At 51.4% G+C, this 27,563-nt stretch overlaps 2 protein-coding genes across 9 annotated transcripts; one reads left to right on the top strand and one right to left on the bottom strand.

Annotated features, from left to right (window-relative positions):
- MYOC (myocilin) lies at positions 1-14,220 on the top strand. The gene is given in 3 exon segments (NM_001278850.1): positions 1-663; positions 10,617-10,742; positions 12,890-14,220. Coding segments are annotated over 3 exon segments (1,473 nt in total). The 5' UTR covers positions 1-101; the 3' UTR covers positions 13,675-14,220.
- On the bottom strand, positions 663-27,563 carry MYOCOS (myocilin opposite strand). Of its 8 annotated transcripts, none has more exons than XR_006591727.1 (3): positions 27,349-27,534; positions 26,366-26,482; positions 663-1,785 (listed from the first exon to the last, which is right to left on the bottom strand). XR_006591727.1 is itself a non-coding variant. In XM_045048861.1 (3 exons), the coding sequence occupies exons 2-3, from the start codon at positions 26,429-26,431 to the stop codon at positions 24,252-24,254; spliced, it is 240 nt and encodes a 79-aa protein (XP_044904796.1). In that variant the 5' UTR covers positions 26,432-26,482; positions 27,349-27,563; the 3' UTR covers positions 23,837-24,251. The 8 variants fall into 8 exon arrangements, 1 of the variants encoding a protein (XP_044904796.1); XR_006591729.1 differs by lacking the exon at positions 663-1,785 and adding an exon at positions 18,699-19,094 and having other exon boundaries at positions 27,349-27,537; XR_006591728.1 differs by lacking the exon at positions 663-1,785 and adding an exon at positions 19,112-19,335 and having other exon boundaries at positions 27,349-27,535.

Below are 27,563 nucleotides of genomic sequence, written 5' to 3'. Positions count from 1 at the left end.
GCACCGGCAGGGCCACCCGTCCAGACACCTCCCAGAGGAGGAGAGCTGTCCTGGGGAAGCCTTGCCCGGTCTCTGCACATCACTGCCGCTGCAGGCCCGAGATGCCAGCCACCCAGCTGCTACTTCTGGCCTGTCTGGTATGGGGTTTAGGGGCCAGGACAGCCCAGCTCCGGAAGGCCAATGACCGGAGTGGCCGATGCCAGTACACCTTCAGTGTGGCCAGCCCCAACGAGTCCAGCTGCCCCGAGCAGGGCCAGGCCATGTCAGCCATCCAGGACCTGCAGAGAGACAGCAGTGCCCAGCGGGCAGACCTGGAGTCCACCAAAGCCCGGCTCAGGTCCCTGGAGAGCCTCGTCCACCAGCTGACCCTGGACGAGGCTGCTGGGCCCTCGGCGACCCAGGAGGGGCTGCAGAGGGAGCTGGGCGCCCTGAGAAGGGAGCGAGAACAGCTGGAAAGCCAAAACAGGGAGCTGGAGGCTTCCTACAGCAACCTCCTCCGGGACAAGTCAGCTCTGGAGGAAGAGAAGAGGCGACTGAGGGAAGAGAACGAGGATCTGGCCCGGAGGCTGGACAGCAGCAGCCAGGAGGTGGCAAGGCTGAGAAGGGGCCAGTGTCCCCAGGCCCGCGGCACCCCTCAGGATGTGCCATCAGGTTCCAGGGAAGGTAAGAATGCGGGGTGAAGGGGTCCCCGAGTCCAGAAGGTGGCATGGCTCATAGTGACCTGTTACAGGTGGTCCAGGCTTGCTCTCCCGCCCTCCCCTCTCTCCTGGAGGCTGCACGTCCAGCACGAGGCAGACGAATCCAGGGGAGCAATCAGCCTCACAGGCTACTAGTCATCTCGCTCCTGGGAGCTCTGTTCAGGTCAGCGGTCCCGAGCTCTTGTGGCTTCCGGGACGGTTCTCACAGTGACGGTAAAATGAGAAATAGGAGACCAGGTGAGACGTATATGTAGACGATCAGTAGAAGGTTCCCAACTAGGCTTTTTAGAAAACTACCCCTTCGGTGGATCTTTCTTTGGAGACTGTGATTCCTGCCTCTTGTTGTTAAAATGACCTGACAATCGATTTATGAAATCATGATAGACGGTGGGGATTTTTTCATGTCCTTTCTTGGCAAAGTAAAGAGGTGGTGACTCTTTGTCGGGTTCCTCAATATGTTGTCTTTGCAAATTTTCGGCCTCTTTGCCCAATCCGAGGACCTCTGCTTTTAAGTCACCAGGCAACTCCTTGAGGTGGCTCTTTCTAAGATGCTGGGCTGTTCGTCCTTGTCCCTGCTTGAAGGTGAGTCTGTGAGTGTTGGCTGCAACGGGGGGCACACTCTCCCCATTGGTTGGGAAGATAGTATTTGTGTCACTTTTTTTGAAGCTGTGCTCCCAAATATTCACTGTTGGAGAAGTTTTCCAATCGGGAGGAAACAAGCAAGGAAATCCAGCTGTGGGACAGTTAGTCCAGACTCTTCAGAGATGTCACCATCAAGAAAGAAAGAGGACAGGTGGATTGTTCTAGATTGAAGGAGGCTAGAGAGATGCGGTGGCCAAATGCAGTGCCTGGCTCTGGACTGGCTCCTACATCCAGGGGAAAAAAAGCTACAAGGGACAGGCTTGGAATCACTGATGATATTTGAATATCGGCTGCTTCTACGGTCATGCTATTGAGGACTGCTCAGTTTCTTGGGCGAGAGATGGTGTGGTGGTTAGGGAGAGTATCTTCCGAGAGTACATACTCGAGTCCTTAGGGGAAAGGTGTCAGAATGGTTGCAATTTCCTTTCAGGCGGTTCAGCAAAGACTGTAAATATGGAAAGAGTGACAGAAAGGAAGGTAAAAAAATGCACCAAAGTTTTCACAACTGGTGACTCTCTGTGAACAGCACGTGGCGAGGAGGGGGGGACTTATTGTACTATTCTTTCAACTTTTCAAAAGGCTTGGAAATCATCAGAATAAAACAATGAGAAATTATTTTCTAAAAAGGCTTTCTACATAAAAGGCAAAGTCTGCAAATAAGCGAGACTGACAAACATCAAAGCCTGTATGTGACCTTGGGCAAGTCCTTTACCCTCTGGACCTTGACTTCTTACCCCTTACATGCTAATGAGAATGTCTACTGTGAAGGATGTTTGTGGGGCTCACGAAATAACTCTAAGATGGAAAGGATTTTTAAAGACCCCGTATTGCTGTAGTTGGAAGAGATTTGATGCTAAATTTTACAACAAAAGAAAATGAGGCCCAAAGGGCCCCGGGTTGTTCGGTGATCAGTGGTCACACTAAAACTTGCTGAACTCGAGTCTTGGAGCACAAATAAAAGAATTAGTATTAATAGGAACATTATGAAGATTACTTATTTCAGACTGTTAAGTGAATGGAGTCACATTCTCAACAAAAACCCGTGTGTGTGTGTGTGTGTGTGTGTGTGTGTGTGTGTGTGTGGAAACAGAGGCAAATAAACAGCCTTTTATTGTCCTGTGGTCATTTAACAAGCCTTGGGGAATTTATGAGATGTGTTCTCTAATTTTACATTTCTTTTTGTTCTTTCCAGCTACTCTACTTTTGAAATCAGGACAACAGCCCATTAGAGTGAACTCCAAGCTTGGAAACTCTTTTTAGCCATGGGTTTTTTTTTTTTCATGAGCAGGAAATTACATTAGCACAAGAACGTAGAGCTGCAAAAGTGGCCTGGAAAGCATCTGATCCACTGGCTCATTTGTGCAGATGTGGAAACTGAGGCCCAGAGCTGGTCCATGGCCACCTAGCCAGCTAAAGGCAGAGCCAAAACTCAAATTCAGTTCCTCCCCTTCCTGAGGTCCAGCGGCCCTTCGGGGACCCTGAGGTGACCCCTGGTTTATAGAACCTAATGGTAAAAAAACAGGAAGTGTGCATTTAAACATCAGGGAAAGAAATGTTTGGAACCAAAGATAGGCTTCGAGGTCTTAAATCTGAGGGTAAAGAAAGGGCTTTCTGGGCAGCTGGAGGTTAAGTGCGGCTGTGCTCGATGCAGGGGCGGCAAGAACTGAGGGTGAGGGCAGGGGAGGCTGCGGGAGCCCAGCCCAGGGAGGCCACAGAAGGTGGACTTTTTCTTCGTCTGCCATTCAGACTGTCACCACCACTGTCTTTATGGTGGAATTGTTACATAGAAAAAAGATCTTCTTAGAATCACAGAAACCCCTTGTTCACATGTGTGTATGTGTGTGTGCGCGCGTGCGTGTGTGAGAGAGTTGAGATAGTATATATACAATTTTGTCGTAATAATTTTGCAGCAAAGTGTCTGGAAACCTATTAAATAAGCCCCAAGAGAAAAACACAGATTACCACAAGATCTCTCAGAGTCAGTTAGCAGTGTTCCAAGAGAAGCCCACTTCCCCCTTTACTTTGCATCTGCTTCAGTCTGTACTTCCCAGAGAGAAGCCTGGGGTGGGGGCTTTTATGCAGTGATTTACGTGGGTCTAATCCCAGGGAGATCAGGAATCAGGGGGAGGGGAGAGCGAGTCAGAGAAGGAAAGCGAGCACGTAAGGAGGGAGGGGGCATTCCCCAGTGGGTCCCCACAGTGGATGGTGGAGGCTTGACCCCACCAAGCCCTGCCGGGGAGCTGTGTAGAATGAGGGCACCCAGGTGGTTCAGTCAGTTGAGTGTCCGACTTCAGCTCAGGTCATGATCTCACGCTTTGTGAGTTCGAGCCCCGCGTCGGGCTCTGTGCGGGCAGCGAAACTCCTGCTTAGGTTGGGATTCTCTCTCTCCCCGTCTCTCTCTTTCCCTCCCCACTTGTGCTCTCTCTCAAAAATGAATAAACATTTTAAACAAAGAAAAAAGGAATGCAGCCGAAGGAGGGAGCATTCATTCGTGGATCCCGCTCCCATGATGCACAGATGTGGGCACCAGACTGGCTCTTGTGGAGTCAGAGAAGCCGGGGCAGGGCAGCGGAAGCCAGGTCCCGGCCGATGACACCTGCACATGACAGGTTGCCACGGCAATGGCTGGGAAAAGGTGGGCAGGACATGGAGGAGGAGCACCAGAGGTGTTCAAGGCAAGGGCTGCAGATAGCAATCCCCTGTGGGGGTGACCACGCAGATGAGAGGTAGCGGGCAGAAGCAGGCAGCACGCTGAGCGCAGTAAATGCGTCGTGACGAAGGGCTTCTTGCGCTCCTGCTGCCCTACTGTTTTAAAACGCCGTTTAATGATTATAACGTTTACCCGTACATAATATTTTGGCATGCACATTGATCCCAGAGACAGTACGTGTTGGCGTAACACCCGGGACATTAGTCTGCTGGCTGATCTTCGCTTTCCTGGGAGTTTCTGGCTTAAGCTCCCTAGAATGTGTCTGCAAAGCAGAGGTAAGGGACAAAGGGCAGAGCATGCAGAAAGTTTCCAGAATTTTGCAATAGGCATGAACTTTTCAACCACGGAAGGACTGAATCTTAAAAGAAACAAACAAATAAAAGCCCTAAAAATTTTTTAGCTATTGGATACAATACAGTCCTTAATATTTTCATAACCTCTTTTTGTTTTCTCCCCACGTACGGAAGGAAATATGAGCGATTTTTCAACATTCCAGAGAAATTTTGATTTTGACACATTTTTATCGAGGACATTTCGTTTATAGTTTGAACTAAGAATACTGAGGCTCAGAGAGGTCGAGCAACTCTGGGTCACACAGCAGGGACGTGGCAAGCCCGAACTAGGAAGCTACGACTCGGGCCCAGTCCCAGTCCCGGCTCCTTCACACAGCTGCTTCCCACCTTTGCCCACCCCCCCCCCCCCATGCATCCTCTCCCACAGGCCTCTGTCCTCATGCCAGACGGCTCTGCCCTGGGAGCTCACCGTTGCCAGATGCTCCTGGCTGAAACAAGCAAGAAGCAGCCAGCTGACTCGTCAGCCTACCATCCCACCTGCCAACCGAGAAAGGGCCTTGCTGTAGTTCTGGAAGCCATTCCCTGACTTAATGCTTCACTATGGTTCTCGTTTACTGCTAAGAAAGCAAGTGAGGTGTGGTTCTGGCAATGAGGGAGGAGAGGCGTGGGGATGGGGCAGAGAGACAGGGGAGAGAGAGAGAGAGAGGGAAGGGGGGCGGAGGAAGAAAAGGGCCCTCTGCGCAGAGCTGTGAGGACCTCGGTGGGACCAGGAAAGGAACTCAGCAGCAGCCACACACCGGGGCCACCTCTTCTTTGGCAGCCGGCCAGAAGCCTGGGCTCCCTAGTGTGTGCCACCTGGGAGCTGTGCGTGCCACCCGCTGGCATCTGAGCTCGGGTCCAGGAGTGAGTCACTCCCCCCAGTTCTGAGCAGCTTGTCTGAAGCTGCTGGAAAAGCCTCAGGTAGGGGTCTGCGTCCAGTCGGGGCATAGACTCCACGCTGCGGGTTACGTCATGGCCTTTTAGTGTTTATTTTATTTTTTAATTTTTATTTATTTATTTTTATATGCTTGAGAGAGAGAGAGACAGAGAGAGAGACAGAGAGAATTAGTGGGGGAGGGGCAGAAGGAGGGAGAGAATCCCAAGCAGGCCCCATGCTCAGCTCAGCTGGGAACCCGACTGGCGACTGAAACTCACCGCCGTGAGATCATGCCCTGAGCTGAAATCAAGAGTCAGATGCTTAACCAACTGAGCCCCCCAGGCGCCCCAGGGCCTCTTTTTTTTTTTTTAATGTTTATTTTTGAGAGAGAGAGACAGAGTGTGAGGAGGAGGGGCAGAGAGAGAAGGAGACACAGAATCCGAAGCAGGCTCCAGGCTCTGAGCTGTCAGCACAGAGCCCGATGCAGGGCTCGAACCCATGAGCCATGAGATCATGACGTGAGCAAAAGTCCAACGTTTAACTGGCTGAGTCATCTAGGCGTCCCCGCCAGGGCCTCTTAATAGAAAGAATCAGGTAGAATGAAAGCACAATATGAGCTGAATAAGTAAGCTCTACCTGGCACCCTCGGGCTGAGGGAAGGTCCCAGAGGAAGGACAAACTTGGACCGAGTCAGGCCTCACAGAGGAAGGTGAGGGCCAGCCCATCAGATAGCAGAGAAGCTGGCCACTTTGTCCAGGCTGGAGCCAAATGGCCGGCTCCGGAGGGTGACCGTGGTGTGGGACGCTGGGGTCAGGGATGGCTGCAGAGCCGGCTGGGGGCCTGTAGAGGAGGCCGGCAGAGCACGGGGGGGCCTCTGCAGGGACTCTGGGTTCTGTGTTGACAGGGCTGTGGAAAGGTCACGATCGGGCCGAGGCTGCAGGGTCGCAGAGGAACCGAGTCTTGGCTGGGGCAGGACTCCACCAGATGTCCTCACCCTCACACGGCCAACCCAGCCTCTCTCCACACCCCCTCCCCCACCAACTTCCTTCCACAATCTCCCCCCAGCGCCCTCTACTGAGGAAGCCTGACATCGTGCTCACTTGAAAGGAGAAATGCCTCGTTTTTCAGAAAGCATATATGGAAGTGTGCATTTGGCACCGAGGGGCCATCAATTTATAACCGACCAACCTCCCCACCGCAGGGAGGAAAGGTTCACAATTGCCATGGCCTTGACAGACCCGGGTTCAAATCCTAGTCCCACCACTAACCAGCTGTGTGGCCTCGGGCAAGTTACTTAACCTCCCTGTGCCTCAGTTTCCTTTTCTGCAAAACGAAGAGAATATCGTCCGCGTCAGGACTGATATGTGGAAGAGAGGTAATGACAGCGAGCTCCTAGCACAGTCCCCGGCTCGCAGGAGGCACGTAGTAAGTGGTGGCAGTAATTACATGAGGTGCGGACTGCAGCCCTAAAGCCTTCTTCCATTTTTTTTTTAAAAGCTGTGAAAGTATCAGACCACATAAAGAACTTATATGAAACTGCTTCAAAAGGTGGAAAGAGCTATAAATACCTGTTAATCATCCCTTTCCCCAAAGCATCTGTTTTCAGTATTTCGGGGCCAGTATGTCAGCTGTCTTCGGGCAAGTCTCCTGGGAGAATGCCTGTTCGGGTTTGTTTCCCCCACTTTCTCCCCTCTGTGGGTAAAGAGGGCCTTTCTCTTAATTTTCTTCTCATTGATTTGCAGGCGTGTCCCTTTCCTTTTCTCGGCCTGTGTCTATTTCTCAGTAAGTCGCTACGCCCCGTGATCACCCCGGTCACATTCACAGGATAAGGCACTGTGCACCAGATGCACAGAGGAAGGGGCCGGCACAGGGGCCGCGTGGCTCACAGTGACCCTAGTATGGCAACCGTGGGTCCTGGAGCCAAAAGGTGGGGACCTGCGGTGGGGCAAGGGAACTCTCTAGAAGTTTTGTACAGCTGCCACTGCAGTATTTGTCTCTCACCTCACACTGCCTACACTCGCTCCGGTGTTCTGAGAATGAATGGAAACAAAAGAAGTTTGGAATTGTTCTGAGGAATGGTCCGTGATGGTCCAAGGAAAGGTACAGAAGAAAAGCAAACAGCTCACCTCAGGCAGTTTGCTGATTTTGAGACGTTGCCTCTGCTCAGTCTGAGAGGTCGGCCAGGCACGGCAGGGGCGGGGGGGGGGTGAGGGGAGTGGGGGGGGGTGCTCCCCATAGCCAGGGGTCAAGGCTCCCTCGCTGTGTTTTAGGCCTAAGAGAGCAGGCGTAGGGGCGGGAGAGGCAGACGGAGAGCGGGGAGGCCTGTGCTCCAGGAAGCAGGAATAGTTACGAACCGCTCTGCTCTTCCCTCGAAGAGGAAGAGGTCCCTCACTCTTACCTCCTCCTGGCGGCACAGAAGAGCAGGGAACCTCAGACACCCCGCCCCTCTGCCATGCTGCCCACAGGCAGCACCAATTCCCTGGCTCAAGTGTGGGGGGCGCCAGCCCTGGACAGGAAGGAGTGGCTGGTGACAGTCCCCAAGTTGGTCTGGGAAAAATCCCCGTGAGCTAGTGAATCAGCCTCTGCCCTGTCAAGGCAAGCTGGGAGTAAAGAGTAGAGGAGCTTCCTCGCCTCCGTAGATCCTCAGGCAGACAGAAGGAGATTCAGGGAACCAAATTCATTTCCCAAGACGCTCGCGGAGACATTTGTATCGTCCAAGGGGACCTTGTTCCCAAAGCAGCCTGGAGTGAACCCATGTGACTCCTCAGCCAGCCCATGAATTCCTCAAGGCCATGGACAAGTGTATCTCATTCACCCTGTATCTCCACAACCGGCACAACCTTGCAGTGCAGGTGTCCCGGAGGGGCTGGCTTTTTAGATGGATGGGCAGCTCCCCGAGACTGGGGACACTGAAGACCTGCCATGTCCTTGGGGGTGTCCCCACTCGCCCCTGGAGTTTGGGCTGCATAGCTAGGATGCCCTCAGTTGGCCACACATTTTGGCTGAAGGCTCTCAAGTGCTCACACAGCCCACTCTGGACTGGGGGACACCCAAGCAGGAGGATGCAGGCCCTCAGGACAGTCACAGGCCGGCAGAGAGCAGGGCAGGCGGCAGCCGGAGGGGGGCCACAGCTCAGCTACACAGCCCCTCACAAGCCTGAGAGCTTTTTTTTTTTAAAGTTTATTTATTTATTATGCATGTGCACGTGCCTGAGTTGGGGAGGGGCAAAGAGAGAGGGAGAGAGAGAATCCCAAACAGGCTCTGAGCTGTCAGCACGGAGCCCGATGAGAGGCTGGAACTCACAAACCATGAGATCATGACCTGAGCCGAAATCAAGAGTCGGATGCCCAACTGACTGAGCTCCCCAGGCGCCCCAAGCCTGAGAGCTTCTAGGCTGGATAGGAAGTGTTCCCCACCGCCTTCTGGTACTGTCGTTCACCGAAGAATGTGTGGCTGAAGACTGAGGAAATGTGGCAGAGCCAGGAGGGTTAAGCATTCCATTGTAATCTGTGCCTGAAAGGCAACTTGAGCTAACAAGTGACAGAAGACAGAATGTCTGCCTGACCTTCTCCACTATGCAGGAGCCCAGCCCCAGTCACCACACTGACTGCCCTCGGGGACAGTGGCGTAGGAACCCTGAGTGGGGCGGTCACCCCAGGGGCCGAGAACTGACTGAGATGGCCAGCAAGAGAACAGGCCACTATTCTAAGCATTTTATTCTGATGCTCTGACGTCTGGGCCTCGCAGATTAGCCAATTCCTAGAGACAGCATTTGACCCACCTGCCAGCTCGCTTCTCACGCGCAAGCCCACCCACCCAGCGTCCGTGCCCCACCCGGCCTCTATCAGTGATCACAGTCAAGGGTACCGTCCGCCTGCCCTCATCTCCTCTGAGCCCAGTGCCAGACAACCAGGGACAGCCCCTATGCCCCAGGCCTGCTGAAATTATTCACGCCAGCCAACCCTAAACCTGTTTACCTGGCCTGGCTCATTCCTTCCCACAGGAAAAAACAGTAAAGGCTCCCGCCCATGTTCCCCTCCCTCCTGAGTGACCCCTGGCGCTTCCCCATGTGGGCCTTAGGGTGTGGGTGTGCCTTCCCACTTGGGATCAGTGCCTTCCCCTTGGGATCAGGGTCTTTTCATCAGCGATCAGCTCCTGATCTGCTGGCCTCACCAGACGTACGTGCAGTGGCTGCTGCTTTTTTGTTGGATCCAGGGACTCCTGTATAACACTAGCCCTAACCCAGAGTAGCAGTGTCTGACACGGTGTGGTAACTTTAGGTCTCACCAGTGTCTCCCACACCCCCCCTTCCCTTCTCTATGCACAACCCCGCCCCCGCCCACAAATTCCTATAGGAGCCCTGCACACTTTCTCCTGGTCCAAAACTGGTCTCAGAAAGGGTTCTGACAGCATATTTCAATTGACCATGTAGAGCTGAATGTATTACTTCTTATAGGAACATCTGCATCATGACCAGGAAGAACCTTATGTCATGCAGGGAGTTGTTAATTGTTGAATTTCAGGCATCCCAGAAAATGCTAAGGGCCTTCTGAATGTCCCAGAATCACCTGCTAATAAATTAGACCCGCTAGTGGGAATTATTTTAAGGGGCACGAGCTTACTTTATTTTATTTTGAATACCCTACTCTGTGCTAGGCATGTCGCTATGCAATGTATTATTTGTGAGCTTTTTATCATGGAAATCTTCCACACATTCATAACAGTAGAGAGAACATGAACCCCAGTTCTGACAGCTGTCCGATGAGTTTTTTTTTTTTTTTTAATGTTTGTTTGTGAGAGAGGGAGAGAGAGTGTGAGCAGGGGAGGGGCAGAGAGAGAGGGAGACACAGATTCCGAAGCAGGCTCCAGGCTCTGAGCTGTCAGCACAGAGCCTGAGGTGGGGCTCCATCTCATGAACCGTGAGATCACGACCTGAGCCGAAGTCGGACGCTCAACCGACTGAGCCACCCGGGTGCCCCAGAGGGAGAGAGAATCTTAAGCAGGCTCCATGTTCAGTGTGGAGCCGACTCGGGGCTTGATCCCATGACCCCGGCTGGGGTCATGACCTGAGCCGAAATCAAGAGTGGGATACATAACTGACTGAGCCACCCAAGCGTCCCTTGTTATCTCCTTTTAAAGTTTTATTTATTTAATTAATCTTTACACCCAGCATGGGGCTCAAACTCATGACCCCGGATCAAGAGTCACAGACCCTCTGACTGAGCCAGCCAGGCACTATCTTAAAACAAATCTCAAACATCATCTTATCTCTGGAAGCCTATTTAAATACTATCCTCAACATAGTCATTGGGCCATTCTTCCTCATAGTACGAGTTTGTCTCTTTCTTTTAATATAGTTTCTAAATGGAACGTGGAGACCGTCAACTTCCAGGAACTGAAGTCAGAGTTAACTGAGGTTCCTGCTTCCCGAATCCTGAAGGAGAGTCCATCTGGCCATCCCAGGAGTGAAGAGGGAGACCCTGGTATAAAATTAAATTTCTTCCCTTTTATACACACGTGGTCTTGATCCGTGACTAGCTCTGTGCTCAGAGCTGGTCAGCCCACTTTGGGGGGAGGGCAGGTCATCAATGAGCCCTGGCAGAGAGGAGGGAGGGGGGAGAGGAAGAGCCCCTCTCTGCCAGCTTTCTAGGGCATGCTGGCAGGCGTCCACCTTTCCCTAGCAAAGCCTTACATCTCATCACCCACATAGGGGGGTGGTTCAGCTGGGCTGCAGAGGGTGGAGGCTTAGGGAGGGGTGAGGGGTGGTGGGAAGAGGAGAGATATGTTTATTTCACCCACTTGATTGCCACATAGAATTATTTTTAAAAGAATTTTTTTAATGTTTATTTTTGAGAGACAGACAGAACATGAGCGGGGGAGGGGCAGAGAGAGACAGGGAGACACAGAATCCCAAGCAGGCTCCAGGCTCTGAGCTGTCAGCACAGAGCCCGACGCGGGGCTCGAACTCGTGAGCCGTGAGATCATGACCTGAGCTGAAGTTGGACGCTTAACTGCTTAACTGCTTAACCGACTGGCTCTGTTACTAAAGGTATCTTTTCTGAACTTTGGGTCCTGAGGTATTGCCCCCTCTCCCAAGTGTTCCCTGAAAGCCTGACTTTAAGGCAAAAACACTGTGGTTTTCAGAAACTGTGACTATCCGTGTCACGGACAATTATTCCAAGCAGAAGAGCATGTATGGTGGTGGGAAGTTTTGAAATACCCAGAGTAGGGTTCCCTGAGACATGAGCAGCAGAGACTTCCCATTTTCTAGAAGGACACTGAGGAAAGCACAGAGATCCGTTGCATTTATTTCCACTGAATCTAAGTTTTCAACCATTTCTTCACTACATTTAAAAAATTATGTTCAGGTTTTATTGTATTTAAATGGTGCCTAAACTATGTGGTCCATTGGTTAGGGCTTGAAGAACTTCATTTTATAGAGTTTATTATAATGACTTGATTTTTGTTTTGTTTTTTTTTATTAAAAAAATTGGGGGGGGGGATGTTTGTTTATTTTTGAAGGAGACAGAGAGAGCGTGAGCAGGGGAGGAGCAGAGAGAAAGGGAGACACAGAATCCGAAGCAGGCTCCAGGATCTGAGCTGTCAGCACAGAGCCTGACGCGGACTCACGAACTGTGAGATCATGACCTGGACTGAAGTCAGATGCTTAACCGACTGAGCCACCCAGGAGCCTCTTGTTTCATTTTTCAAAATGAAGTAAATTAGACAGGAAAGTCATAAATAGTAGTATGATGAATACCCATGAGTTCCCACCCGGCTTAAATCAAATATTAGAAACACAGTTTGAAGCCCTCGGTACAGCCTTCAACTTTACAACTGACAGCGAGTAGGAGAAGTTCAATCCATACGGCATATTGAGCACATAATATTTACTGGGCATTTACTCTATGCCAAGCACCTAACACGTATAATTACATTTAAAGTTTCCAACGTCTCTACTACCCAAAACACTATACCCCTTTACAAATGAGAGAGCCGAGGTTGAGGGGGCTGAGGGACCTGAAAGTCACACAGCCAGCGGATAGCAGAGCCTGACTTTAAAAGTTTTTAATTGGGGCGCCTGGGTGGCGCAGTCGGTTAAGCGTCCGACTTCAGCCAGGTCACGATCTCGCGGTCCGTGGGTTCAAGCCCGCATCGGGCTCTGGGCTGATGGCTCGGAGCCTGGAGCCTGTTTCTGATTCTGTGTCTCCCTCTCTCTCTGCCCCTCCCCCGTTCATGCTCTGTCTCTCTCTGTCCCAAAAATAAATAAAAAACGTTGAAAAAAAAATAAAAGTTTTTAATTTATTATTTATTTCTGAGAAAGAGAGAGTGCGAGCAGGAGAGGGGCAGAGAGAGAGAGAGAGAGAGAGAGAGAGAGAGAATCCCAAGCAGGCTCCATGATGTCAGCGCAGATCCCGACCCGGGGCTCGAACTCACAAAACCGTGAGATCATGACCTGAGGCGAAATCGAAAGTCGGATGCCTACCTGGCGGAGCCACCCAGGTGCCCTGGCGGAGCCCGAGTTCAAACCCAGATTCTCTGTCTCCGGCCTTCTGGCTTTTACCGCTTCCACGTGGTGGAAAGGTGGTGGAAAGGCGTTTTACGTGTCGGTTTGCCTTTCATTCACCAGGATGCGGAGAACTGGTTTGGGTAGGGGAGCCGCTCACCCTGAGAAGAGCTGAGACAATCACGGGCAAGTACGGCGTGTGGATGAGAGACCCGAAGCCCGCCTACCCCTACACCCAGGAGACCACGTGGCGAATCGACACCGTGGGCACGGACATCCGCCAGGTGTTCGAGTACGACCTCAGCAGCCAGTTCCTGCAGGGCTACCCTTCCAAGGTTCACGTGCTGCCCAGGCCGCTGGAAAGCACGGGCGCCGTGGTGTACCGGGGGAGCCTCTACTTCCAGGGGGCCGAGTCCAGAACCGTGATCAGATACGAGCTCAACACCGAGACAGTGAAGGCTGAGAAGGAAATCCCCGGGGCGGGCTACCACGGGCAGTTCCCGTACTCCTGGGGCGGCTACACGGACATTGACCTGGCTGTGGACGAGACGGGCCTCTGGGTCATCTACAGCACCCAGGAGGCCAAAGGCGCCATCGTCCTCTCCAAACTGAACCCGGAGAGTCTGGAACTTGAACGAACCTGGGAGACTAACATCCGAAAGCAGTCAGTGGCCAATGCCTTCATCATCTGCGGCCGCCTGTACACCATCAGCAGCTACTCGGCACCCGATGCCACCATCAACTTTGTGTATGACACGGGCACAGGGCGCAGCAGGGCCCTGACCGTCCCCTTCAAGAACCGCTACAAGTACAGCAGCATGGTGGACTACAATCCCCTGGAGAAGAAGCTCTTTGCCTGGGACAACTTCAACATGGTCACCTACGACCTCAGGCTCTCCGAGATGTGAAAAGCCCCTCCTACCGGGAGGTGATACGGAGGGCTCCCGAGGGGAGAGCCAGCCAGCCGAAGCCCACGCGGCTCTTCTCTGCTTTCTGAGCTTTCGTTACTAATCCAGAAGAATGCGCTTCATCGCCACGTCTGTGTGGAAGTAGCCACCGGGGGGTTTAGACGGTTTCACAATACATATTCTTTTCTTCTGCCAGGTTTCACGGGGCTGTTGACCCCAAATGGTTCAAGTTTGGTGGTGATTTGGGGCCAAAGCTCTAACGCATAGTCGTCTCATCGTGAAAACTACAAGGCTTTCTGTAAAAGGCCCTCCCTGGCTAAAAGGGGAGAGTTTGGGCAGAACAGCTCGCCCCGTCGTGGCGTCCAGGGTCATTCCCCGCACGTCGCACGGTTACCATTAGCCACGACACAAAGCGGCACTTCTAGAGGAGGGACAGCTCCTGCAACCTGTGCCGAACATATGCATAGTCGGCTTCTAATGCTTCACGCGGGGTCCAGTGGGTGCCACATAACCTTTGCCCTGGGAAATAAAGTGATCTTACACACCATCCACCTTGAACTTTGTGGGATACTTTGCTTAGGAGGAGAGTACGGATTCCAACCATCAGATAATTCCTTTGGGTTGGGAGCTGTGATTGCGAGATGCTAAGGGTGTGTGTGTGTGTGTGTGTGTGCGCGCACGCCTGCGTGACTGAGAGGCCTGCACCTGGTTTTGAGGTGCCACCCAGGATGACACCAGCCAAACAGTGGAATTCACCCCTCCCCCGCATCCCATCTCCTGGTGCTCGTGGTCTTTCCCAAACTGTCTTTTCGTCTTTCCCCAGCTCACCCTGTCTTCACCCTGGCTCCATGCTGGTTCTTGTTTGCTGTCATGGGCATGGATTTCATAAACCACAGCCTCAGGGGAGCAAATCTTATGCCACTAATTTTCAGTAACCGAACTTCATTGCCCTCTCGCGGTGCCACCGTACCTAATGGTAGAATACCCCGTCTTGCCAATTCAGCTCGGACTCTGTCCCACTAGCAGGTCTTCAGTCAACTCGGGTTTTCCCTCTTCCTCCTCCGGCTGGCACCTGTGCTCGAGAGAGCCAGGGTGTGGGCACGGGGGCACGGAGGGAGAGGAATCCAGCCAGGGTTTCCTATCACAGCTGCTTTTAGTCATCAGCGCAGGGTCCAGAATTTGCTGCCCACACGCATGTCTCCGTATCCAGTTCCAGTCCCAGTGTCCTCCACATTTTGACGGCCAGCCCCATCAGGTGGCCTGCTTCTAGCCTGTTCTTGTCCCATCAGGAGCTCTCCTGCACCCCCGGAAACCCAGGGTGCTCAGGCCCTTTCTCCTAGATCGACCTCCGTTTCCCTTTTGCTCTTCTGTGGGTGCAGGGCCACTTCTCTTGGACCTTCGCCACCTACACAGGATTTACCTGGACGCAAGAACGAGTCGCTCTGCCTTCTCATGCCCCAAATCGTGTGGGACACAAAGCCCGGACAGAAATGCGCTAGAATCTAAGCTCTCTTTTGCTCCTGTTTGCCCTTGCTTCCCCCAGGCTTTATGCAGCCGGCAGGGATGCGACAGTCGAGCCCTTTATTTATCTTCTCAAATACTGTTCATGAGACCAGGGCTCAGCCTTTGGATTTCCAAGAGTGCCAGCTCTTAAAAGTCAAAACCTTGACTTTTTTTTAATTAAAAAAAAAATGTTTGTATAGGGGCACCTGGGTGGCTCAGTTGATTAAGCGTCCAACTTTGGCTCAGATCATGGTCTCACAGTTTGTGAGTTCGAGCCCCGTGTTGGGCTCTCTGCTGACAAACCTGGAGCCTGCTTCAGATTCTGTGTCTCCCTCTCTCTCTCTCTTTCTCTCTCTCTCTCAAAAATAAACATTAAATTTTTTTAAATGTTTATTTTTGAGAGAGAGAGAGAGAGAGAGAGAGAGAGAGAGAGAGAGCACACACACAAACGGGGGCGGGGAGGGGTACAAAGAGTGTGCTTTGGAAAGTAAAATCAAGAATTTAACTTTTCTTCCCCTCTGAGAGTCGATCCTCATCCAGGCTATGCATGCCACGCCTGTGGAGGAACGGGTGTGATGTCTCTCCAAAGGTGTATTCGTCAGCTCAGTCCACCATAACTAAGGGCCATGGATGGAGGGGCTAAAACAACAGGATTTTTTTCTCTCACGGTTCCGGAGGCCAGAAGTCTGAGATCAGCGTGTCAGTGGACCTTGTAGATGCTGCCTTCTCCCTGTATCTAAACACCATCTTCCTTCTCCTCTGTATGTGTGTGTCCTAATCTCCTCTTTTATAAGAACAACAGTCAAATTGGATAGGGCGCACCCCCAATGACCCAGTAACGCAGTTACCTCTGTAAAGGCCCTATCTATCTCCAAAGGTGGTCACGTTGAGGTCCCAGTGGTTAGAGCTTTGACATATGAATTCGGTGTGGGGCACGCAATTCAGACCGTGACAACTAGATATCAGCCCTGCCCCCCACTGACAGCAGCCTCTTAATGAAGAGAAAGCCCAGAAGTAGGAATGCATGAACTCATTCACCCCTCTGAGCACCTGCGGCTGCCGGGTTTTTGAGTGAAAAGTGGAATGTGAGGAGACACCTTTGGGTGGGGAGACAGGTGGGGCAAATCCTGCTTGCACAGACCTGCCCAAGACTCCTGTTCTTTCCTTCTCTCAGCTCCTGCCTCTGGGATAGAAGAAGGGGATGGACGAAGGAGGCACAGAGGGAAGAAGGAAACGCTTTCTTCGCTTAGCTTCCAGGACATTAGACTCCCCCTACATCACTGATTGCTCCTTCTTGACCTTTTTTGCTGGTTCCTCCCTTTGCCCTGTATTAGTCAGGAAACAGAACCAGCAGGAGGTACAGACGCTGGTAGGAAAAGAGATTTAGAATGAGAAATTGGCTCACGCCAATTGTAGAAGCTGAGAAGTCCCACGATCTGCCTTCTGCGAGCTGGAGACCCAGGACAGCTGGTGGTGTCGTTTGGTCCGGGTCCAAAGGCCTGAGAGTTGGGGGGGCGGGGGTTGATGGCATAAATCCCAGTGCAGCGGGAGGGAAGACAGATATCCACACTCAAGCAGGCAAGCAGGAAGCAAAAGGGGTGAATTCCTCCTACCTCCAGCTTTTTGCTCTATTCAGGCCTTAAATGGATTGGATGACGCCCACACGCACCGGGGAGGGCAGCCCACTTTACTGAGTCCGCTGAGCCAAAGGCTAATCTCGTCTGAAGATCCCCTCGCATCACACCCACAAATAATGTTTAATCTGGGGACTCTTGGGTCCAGTCAAGTTGACACATAAAATTAACCAGATAGCCTCGATCTCTTAAGATTGAAGTGTGTCTGGGCTCGATTTATGGTCTCCTCATGACCTACTCATTCTTCTGGTCTCAGCTAGTGTCATGGCTCTAAATGCTGCATCTATGCTGATAACTGCCCCCCACCCCCGATTTATACCTTCAGCCCAAACCTTACCCCTAAACTCCAGATTCATATATTTATTTGCACACTTGATCTCTCCACTTAAATGTCTATTAGGCAGGGGCACCTGGCTGGCTCAGTTGGTGAAGCATGCAACTATTGATCTTGGGGTTATGAGTTCAAGCCTCACCTTGGGTGTAGAGATTACTTAAAACCTCCTGGGTGTAGAGATTAAAAATAAAATCTTAAAAAAATTATCTATCAGGCATATCGAATCAGCAAAATTTGAATTTCTAAGTTTCCCTACCCCACCCCTCTCAGTCCTGCCGAATCTGTTCTTCTAGGAGCGGTAGAAATTCCATTCCTCCAAAATTGCTCAGGCCAAAACTCTTGGAGTCATCCTTCACTCGTCGCTCTCAAAACCCCACATCAAATCCATCAGAAACTTCTGTCGGTTCCATCTTCAAATATGTAACTGTAGAATCTGACCGCATTTTTCACCACACCAACTGCTAATTATCCAGATTCCCATTGTCTTTTTCCCGAATGGCTACACAGCCTCTGAGGTGATTCTGTTCCTTCCTCTCAGCCAGCCTTCTCACAAAGCAGCCAGAATGGCCCCATTAGACTATTAGGCAGATCGTGCCTCCTTCCATGGCCTCCAGACCTCCATGGCCGTCAAACCTTCCATGGCCTCCCAGCTCAAAGTCAAAGTCAGAGTCCTTACAAAGTCCCCCATGGTCTCTCCCACCACTGTGACTTCACCTTTTACGAATGTCCCCAATTCACTCTCCTCCAGCCAGGCTGCCCTGGCCTGATTGCCCTCCCCCAAATACTCCAGGCACACACTCTGACTTTGAGGCCCCTGCATTCCCTCTGCCTAGATGTCTGCACACCTAACTTCCTCATAGGCTTCAAGTCTTTACTCAACTGAACCTTCCTACAGAGGCCAAACCAGATCTCCTATTTAAAACTACAACTTACCAGCTGTTTCCTCTGCTACTTCCAATCCTCCTGACCCGGTCTGATTACTTACAATTTTTCCTTTCCATTACATTTATCATCTCCTGGCATATGATACAATCCATTGATTTTCAAGATTGTTTTAAATTTTATTTTCATTTTCTTCTAAGAGAAAGAGAGAGCAAGTGAGAGAGCATCGAGACGGAAAGAGAGCAAGAGAAAATCCTAAGAAGGCCCCAAGCTCAGTGTGGAGCCCAATGCGGGGCTCAGTCCCATGACCCTGAGATCATGATCTGAGCCGAAATCAAGAGTTGGACGCTTAAGTGACTAAGCCACCCAGGTGCCCCAACCACAGCCATTTTAAAGTCTTTTGTCATTTGCAGACAGTTGCTGTTTTACTCTGATGCTTTGGGGGGGAAATTATTCCTGTCAAAGTGCTTCGTCTTCAAGGAAATGCAATAAAAAAATACTGTGACAGGTTTCTGATAACTAAGATAAGTTTGCCTCATGTGGGAGGGATAATAATAAACCTTAAAAACTTTTTTTTAACTTTTTATTCATTTTTGAGAGACAGAGAGAGACAGAGTACGAGCAGGGGAGAGAGAGAGAGAGGGAGACACAGAAGCTGAAGCAGGCTCCAGGCTCTGAGCTGTCAGCACAGAGCCCAATACGGGGCTCGAACTCATGAGCTGTGAGATCATGACCTGAGCAGAAGTCTGACGCTTAACTGACTGAGCCACCCAGGCGCCCCAATAATAAACCTTTTTAAGTGCTCTCCCAAGGCCACCTGCACAGTCTGAGACCTGTCCCTATTCTCCTTCCCCACCAGGAAAGTGAGCCCATTACATGGATGATATAAAGACATGTGAGGATTTGCCTCAGCTGTGGGACACCTAGCAGGCTTTGCTGGAGCATTCGTTTTGTGCTGTTGTTTCTTAGTAATCTCCACACTCGACATGGGGTTCAAGGTCACAACCTCAAGATCAAGAGTCAAATGCTCATCTGACTGAGCCAGCCAGGGGTCCCTGTTGGAGCATCTGTGAGAAAAAAAAAGATGAAGAGTGAAACCACGGAAAATTCAAGGCCCAGGCACTGCCATAACATTCTGGGAGTTGTCTGGTCAGGTGAGACTTGGATTGTTCCACAAGCTGTGATTGGTAAGGTACAAGTGTATTCAATCCCTCAGAATGTGAAAGAGGTGCATGTCTTTGTAGGGATTTTGGAATTTGGAGGACTTTTGATCCCCACTTGGCACAGCGCCTCTGATCCTTATGCTCCCTGGGAAAGAGAGGGCACGTATGGGATGGGGCTTCAGAGCAACAAGCCATCTTTGAGAAAGCAAAAATACCAGTGAAGCGGATCAAAGCTCTGGACATCTCCCAAGCAGGGCTGTCGCTGAGTTACATGGGTCTGTGACTCCAGAAGGTGTGGGCTGGCCACTGGGGCAGAGAAAAACATAGAAGGAGAAAGTGCCCCTAGGATATTGGTCTCAGCTCTGAAAGGGGACAGAGCCCCACATACCCCCATAGAGGACCAGCTCCTGGCAGTGCACACAGCACTCCTCCGGGTAGGGCCTCTCACACAGCAGCCAGTAGGCTGGGCTCAGAGCGGCCTGGCTGGTGATTATCGTGAGCCCTGGCCATCCACTCTTTGCACTGATGGCTCTGACAGTGCACAGGATGGATGACCGTGAATGGGCCTATGGGGTCAGGCTACGTAGAAAGACATCTGGGGGCATCTGCAAGAGCCTGAGGCAGTCCTCACTGTTCCCCATGTCTCAGCTCACGAGGTGTTGACATCCCCTGGCAATTAGGAAGCTGATGCCCTAACTCGGTAAGAACCCCATCTGCTGACTCTTCAGTAGATGCAGCAGACTGGGTGCACAGAAGGAGTGGCCACCACATGGCCCAGTAAGGTGGTGTGTTGGCAAGGATGTCAGGTTGCCCTTGAAGTTCTGTGACGTGGTTAATGCAGTAGAAGCACGTCCTGCCTGTTTTCAATAATGCCCAAGGCAACTACCAAAATAATCTGGGGCCATCCAGCAGAGTTCCCAGCTGATGAGGGATCAACAAACTGGTTATATGGGCCCCCTCCTTCTGCGGGAGGGCTCCAAAGATGCCTTGGCTTGTGTGGACACTGCGTGTGGCCTAAGCCAAGCTTTCCCCTGGAGCCATGCCAACCAAGCTGCCACCCTTAGGGGAGAAAAACTAACGACCATTGGTAGATACCCTCATCAACTAGACAGCCATTGGGGGTCACATTTCAAAAGTCGTGACTTGGAAGACTGGGCAATAGAACATGACATTGAACGGCGGTTCCGTCTCCCCTATGACACACAGGCGGCAGGGTTGGTAGAGAGAAACAATGGAATATTAAAAGATCAAATTACTAACAATGGTCAGGTGGGTTAAAGTTCTGTCCCAGTCTTAATACACTCGAATGTCAACCAGTAGGGCCTTTTGTCCCATATGCCGGACCAGAGACCCCCATGGAGGCACACAACACTGTAAAGGTATGGAAGCCATTACACAACTCTTACCACGTATGAATGTGCTATGCTGCCGAGAATACCAAGCCCCCTCACACCTGCGGAAGGAGTTATCTACTGGAATGGGATGTCCCACCAGGATGGACGAATTACTTGGGACTGCTGGGTGATGGGGGAGTACTCAGTCTCCAATGGGATCTGCTCTCAAGATCTATTGAAATGTACCCTCTCTGATGGAACACGCACCATCAAAAGAAGAGAGAAGGGAGCGGTCCTGGTCTGGACTATCTCACCCCAAGTTCATCTCCTCCCCTCTGGCAGTGCTGCCTTCCCTGGCCAGTACTTATGGTAGGTACAACCAGGTTACGTTTCTAAAGTTGCCAACCTCCCTCTCCTCAAGGCCAGGTGGGAATGTTCTGTCTTTGCCTGATATGATCACTTGGCCACCATCTTTGATCCCTCCATAGTCCTGTTGGGAACACATAGAGAATCCCTTATTAAAGTGATCTGTCAAGTCTTAAATAATAGCCAACAAAGCCTGTCCTTACCGAACACTGAAATGACTACATTATTCGGGCAGAATGTTGTGTGTTCATACCTGATGAGTCTGCTAAGGTGTCATCTTTATTTTTTTTAATGTTTATTTTCGAGAGAGAGAGTAGGAGCAGGGGTGGAGCAGAGAGAGAGGGAGACACAGAACCTGAAGCAGGCTCCAGGCTCCGAGCTGTCAGCACACAGCCCGACACGGGGATCAAACTCACGAACTGCGAGATCATGACCCGAGCTGAATGAAGTTGGATGCTTAACCGACTGACCACCTAGGCGCCCCGAAGGTGTCATCTTTACTAAATCATATGACACAAGTGAACACCCTGAATGATCCGACTTCCAGCTTAGGGGACTTGGTAAATCAGGGATTCAGCTTATAGACTCCTGTAGAAAAATTTGTCACTGATTTGGGGGAGTCATCGTGTACATCTGTGACTTCCCTTGCATGTACCTGTATTGTTGCTGTGTCATCTGCCTCCAGTGCACCAGATAACTGCCACAGGAGCCACCCCACGCTAGTGAGATCCCTTGCTGACCACTCAGCGTCCATTGCAAAAGAGTGGGGCTTGCGAGATTGTAAGAACTCATCACGAGGAGTGGAGTGTCGGGGAAAGTCATCAACGAGATGTGACCGCCGTCGCCCGTGAGCTGGCCCCGGCACAATCAGAGGCTCCTCACCTCCTTCCCTCGTGCTTGGAATGTGGGTTCTGTTTGTCTTCCCACTCCCAGAGGCTGCTCCGAGGACACAGCCTTGAGACGGTGTTGTGGTTTTGAAAAGACCCGCATGGCAGACGTCACCAAGCCCAGGTAAGGCCCCTTATAAACTTGAAGATGTGGCAAGTAGTTGCAAGGATCCATTTGTCTTGCTGCCACCCAAGACAAGCCTTGTGTGCAAGTTCCCTTTGCTCACTAAACCTGCCACCTACCAGCCCAGGGTGGCTGGCCTCTCTTCTCATCTTTCCCTGCCTTCTGAACGCATGGGCTGGTTTCCGATTTCACCTGGGAAGCTCCCTCGGTGACTGCAAACCAACAAATACATTCGATGGAGTCAGGAATTGATGGCTTTGTTCAGTGATATGCCCTTAGAGCAGTGCTTGGCTCACAGAGTAGAGAGTCTTTTTAATTTTCATTTTTTGGTCAGTATTTAAAAAATAGGGAACCGAAGAAAAACCATCCTGGAGTTGGCTCAGGAATAACTGGAAATAAAATACCACAAGGGTTAGTCTTTCTCACTCTTTGCCCTCCTACATTCTACTCTTTTTTTTCTTTTTCTTTTTTCTTTTTTTTTTTTTTTTTTTTTGAGAGAGAGCAAGAGTGAGGGAGGGGCAGAGGGAGAGAGAGAAAATCCCAAGCAGGCGCTGCACCGTCAGGGCAGAGCCCAACATAGGGCTCAATCTCATGAACCTCAAGATCAGGAGCTGAGCCGAAATCAAGAGTTGGACGTTTCACCAAATGAGCCACCCAGGCGCCCCTCCTGGATCCTATTCTTCATTGGTTGTTTGACCTTAAACAAGTCACTTAACCTCTGTTCCAGCACTAATAGAACTTTATAGAATGATAGGCACATTCTAGGTCTGCCTCATCCAACATGGTGGCCACGAGCCCCACACAGCTACTGAGTATTTGAAATGTGGCTAGTGCAACTGAGTAAGTGAACTTTATTTAATTTTAATGAATTAAAATTTAAGTAGCCACAGGACATCTAGGTGGCTCGGTCAGTTAAGCGTCTGACTCTTGATTTTTGGCTCAGGCCACGATCTCATGGTTTGTGAGATCGAGCCCCCTGTAGGACTCTGTGCTGACAGTGTGGAGCCTGCTTGGGATTCTCTCTCTCCCTCTCTGCCCCTCCCCCAACCCACCCTCTCTCTCTCTCTCTCTCTCTCTCTCTCTCTCTCTCAAAATAAACAAGCATGGGGGCGCCTGGGTGGCGCAGTCGGTTAAGCGTCCGACTTCAGCCAGGTCACGATCTCGCGGTCCGTGAGTTCGAGCCCCGCGTTGGGCTCTGGGCTGATGGCTCAGAGCCTGGAGCCTGTTTCTGATTCTGTGTCTCCCTCTCTCTCTGCCCCTCCCCGTTCATTCTCTGTCTCTCTCTGTCCCAAAAATAAATAAACGTTGAAAAAAAAAATTTCAAAATAAACAAATATGTACAAAATAAACTTATGTAGGCACAGATGGCTAGTGGCTACACCATTGGACAGTGTAGGTTTGTTTTCTTATCTGAGGATGAGGTCATGTGTATGTGGAGCACCCAGCTGGCAAGGACAGGCACCCCGTGCATGCTGCCCCCAGCCCCTGCTCCACGCTGCCGGGACAGACCGCAAGTAAGGAACCTGACTGGACCAAAGGCACAGCCCACAGACTATGTGGGTAGGGGGACCAGAGTACGTGTTTAAGGGCAGGCTTGGAGAGACAACACCCACAAGGACCCTATGAAATGGAAGAACTCAAAGATGGCCCCTCAGTACATTTCCCATACGTGGATTCGAAGGATCGCATCGCTGATGCTTTCAAACTGCTCAGAAAAGCCTTGGAAGTCCTCAGCAGTGCTTTGGGGTTGGTGGAGAGCCTTGAACATGCACTTCTTTCCTACTCTGCACTGGGCTGTGAAAAGCAGTCAGGTTAGGGTTCTTCTGTTAGAGCTTGAAATTCACTGAGATCCCCTGGAGGCACACTTTGAAAATAGTGTCCATAAATGTGACACATAAGCACCCTGCACAGGAGACAGGACACGGCGCAGTTAAATCAGTGCGAGAGGCCATAAAACTGTAGCGTCCTAGGCCGAGTTCTGAAAACCCAAATATCTCATGGTTCTCTGGAGCTCAAATCTTTTCAAAGTCACAGAGTCCTGGACTTTTCAATCATCCAGATTTAATAACAAACATCAAAGCCTGATTTTTTAAAAAATTCTGATACACTCGACTACCATAAATGCTCTGCAGAATGGCACGAATTAAAGATCAAATGTGTACATATATCAGAGACCTGACTTGAAAAACCAGAAATTGCTCTAATTACATTAGTGAGGATAGCCAACACTCAACGGTGGTTGTGAGAAAAGAAAAACAGGAAAGAAAGAACAGAGATGTTCCAAGACCGTCTTCAAAGACCAACCCCAAGGACTTGATGGGAACCTTCCTGGAGTGATGTAAAAGCCCACTTAGCCCTTGTGGTCCTCCACTGGAGGAGAGGGAGCGGCTGGGGGTACCGTAGGGCCCGCCCTGCTAGAATGGACTTGTTCCAAATCCAGATTGGAAAGCATCTCCCTGGCTTCATCACTTTTCTTGGTAAATCTCTCTTCTCTGGGAGGAAAGGCACACTGAATGTTATTTAAACACATAGGATTTTTTAAGAGAAGAGAAGAGAGAAGAGAAGAGAAAAGAAAAAGAAACGTCCAGATCCCAGCACCTAAAGAGAACCACTCCACATTCTAAAGGACATCCTTCCTGACTCCTTTACCCAGGCTGATGGAACTATCTCTCCTGGCAAGAGGGAGATGCACTCTACTCTTTCATTGTGAGTCAGGTCTTCTCAGAGCGCAGTGGTGCCCGCTTCTCCCCTTGCACCCCAGCTTTCTGTCATCGCGGCCGAGGGCTCTGCATCCCAGCTCTTCTCTGGCCAGCCCAGACAATTTCACTTCGCCTCTCCTAACTTCCCCCCTGCACTCCCCCAAGCCTGCCTTCTGCTGGGGTATACACCAGGGTGTTCCCATTCTCCCCCGGGCTGGGCAAACCCTGCCCTCAAGAGAGTAGGACCAGGCCTGTCGAGGGCTTAAAGATTCAGAGTCAACTGAACACCTACTCTGTTCCAGGAACTTGGGGCTAGAAACTAATGACCTGTAGATTCTCGGCCACACCACCCAGTAAGCTTGTCCGCTGAAAAGGCTGAGACACAAAAGGACGGACCCGGGTCACATGGCTAGGAAAAGGCAGAACTGGAATCCGGACTCAGATCTCCCGACCACACGTCCCCTGCCGCATCCCCCAGTCAGACCTGATCCCTAATGTTGCTGATGGAGGAAGAAAACGGGGAGGGGGGCTAGGAGAGGCTTCAGAGGTTTGGACTCTTCCTTTCTCAGTAGGTGCGAGAGCACAGTGACCGCAGCCCCTGGGAACCAAGGCCCACGCTCGCGGAATAAACCGGTGGGGTCAAATTTGCCATGTACCCTTGTCAGTACAGGTTTCTGACACCCCGTATATGTGAAGAAATTATATATAATATTTTTAATCAATATCTTACATCCCCCAAAACTAAGGTCAAGAGGCACTATGAATAATATTGGACGGAGGTATTTCCAATCAGCAAGCTTTGCCAATTTTCTCTGTTTATGCACATTTGCATGATTAGAAATGACTTCAATCAGGTTTCTTGGCAGAAATGCTGTTAGGCTGCTTGTCCCTTTGGAGGGTTACATTCATTAAGAGCAGATAACACACCGTGTAAATCCACTTAACCCACACACGTTGTTTGCAACATACTGGCATTTGCTGCAAGCGAGCCAAGAAGCGCCAGGACTTCCCCCAGCGTGTGGCTCCCACCCCTCCCCCGGGAAGGTCTCGTGATGGACCCATGACCACTGCGCATTCAGCAGAGGGTGCTGTCCATCCCCCAAACATCAGTTTCAATAGAGCTTCGTTTCATGTACATGGGAGTCCTAATAGTTCTTTATACACCTTCATAGAGCAGCTGTCTTGGGCCAGAGACCAGACCAGAGACAGGACGGGACACCCCACAGAGGTTGTCACAGGCTCGTCAGAGTTTGCAAAGGAAAGTGCAAGTTGCCCAGTTAAGTTTGAATTTTTGGATAAACAACGACCGCTAAACACCATCAGGGGAAGGGGTCAGGCAGTGGGTCCAGAATTCCCACACGCCCCACAGGGGCTGGTTGCCTCGCGGTGTCAGCGCCTCTTCTAAGGGCTGGCCAGCACAGTCCCGGGCACCAGGCGCACAGTGGCCGAGGGGAGAAGAAGGACCTGCCTGCAGGGAGCTTATGGCCTGGCTGGGAATGCGGACAAGTTTTGGAGGGGGGGGGGCGGGGTCCGTGAAAGACCAGATTAGTCTGTTTCCCACGGTGGGTGACAAAGCGGTGTCTCAGCCACAACACCTGCCCCGAAGCAGCGGATGAAGGCAGTTGAATGCCCGAAAAGCAATGTTTCCTGCAGTTTCAGGGGTCCCCGTGGGGATCAGCATTTATGCTCCGCGACCCCCCCCCCCCCCGCCGAGCCAGAGCACTCTCAAGTACCTGGGGGCCATGGTGACCCTGCGCCTGCTCACCTCAGAGCCTAGGTCTCCTCCATAAAGTAGGTTATTGTCGTGGTCTGTTGTGCTTTTCCGAGCCATGGCCTTGCACTCAGAGGACTCTAGGAATTTAGATTCACCGCCCCGACGAACCTAAGATACAAGCACCAGTAAATGTATTGCACGGGTCACACGTGGGTCCAGCACGTTTGCTGCCACCCCCACCCCCACCCCCCTCCCCCAGCCCCGCCTGTCGGGAGGCAGATAGCACTTCAAAATCCAGAGCAGTCGCGCTGACCCCTAGGTGAAAGCTGAGGTGAAAGAGAGGTGGACGGTGTATCCCCAGGTAGCGCAGCTGGGCCCTGTCCTGTTCTGCCTCCCCTGTAACAGGTGCAATGCCCACGGAGCCCCTGCCCCCCAGTGCTGTTTGGCATCACTGACCCACGCGGAGCTTCCTTCCCAGAGTGCTTACCTTCTAGAGAACAGGAAAGGGACAGGGACAAAGCGGGGGCGGACCAGGTACTTAGATATGCACGTGGCATAGACCCTGGGGCTTGAGAGTGAGGACAAAGGTAACAGCGTCCGCCCACTTAGTGCCGGCCCCCCCTTGGATGTCCTTTTATGTTATCTTATTTGCTAACCACAGTAACTGTGCCAAGTGCTGTGATCCCCGTGGAATGAATGGGGAAACTGAGCAGTGGAGAAGTTCGGTAGCTTCCCCAGGGGCACAGAGCCAGAATCTGAGCCTCGGCCCGGCCGGCTTCAAGGACTCCACTGCAGAGCCAAGGAACCCCCAAGTTCTGCCCCAGGAACAGGAGAGGAGTCTCTATTGCTGGAGCCGTGGCACTCTCGAGGTGACGCAGCCATCTCACAGGAACAGGAGAGGAGTCTCCATTCCTGGAGCCGTCGCACTCTCGAGGTGACACTCTGGTTCCTCCGGGGTGAATTGCGATGACCTGAGCTCCGCGGCCCCATCTGGCTGGAGAAGTTCGTTCCTAGGAGGATGCCAACTGAGTTACCTTCTGATCCCAGATCAGCTCAGCGTGTGACCCCGTCCGCACTTCAGCTCATGGTCCTTGAAGAAATGCCCTTGTTACAGACTCTGTACCCACACGTCTGCTGCACCCCACGCCCTCAGAGAAGGAAAAGACCAAAACGCCACTGGCGTCGGCTCGCTTCTTCCGGTCTTTTATCCCCCGGTAGTCAGGCTGTCTCGGGAACTGGGCTTCATGGG

This window comes from Felis catus, chromosome F1 (genome assembly GCF_018350175.1).
Source record: "Felis catus isolate Fca126 chromosome F1, F.catus_Fca126_mat1.0, whole genome shotgun sequence".
NCBI classification, from domain to species: Eukaryota; Metazoa; Chordata; class Mammalia; order Carnivora; family Felidae; genus Felis; species Felis catus.
Note: the sequence above shows the minus strand (reverse complement) of the source record. Positions and strands in the feature narration are given on the sequence as shown.

What these genes read in the sequence shown, in the direction of transcription:
- MYOCOS (XM_045048861.1), bottom strand. Translation starts at nt 26,431, where the DNA reads ATGGCTCGGAAAAGCACAACAGACCACGACAATAACCTACTTTATGGA. An exon ending in AGGGTCACCATGGCCCCCAG is followed by an intron (nt 24,394 to 26,333) that starts GTACTTGAGAGT and finishes CTTTCCTCCCAG; the next exon opens with AGAAGAGAGATTTACCAAGA.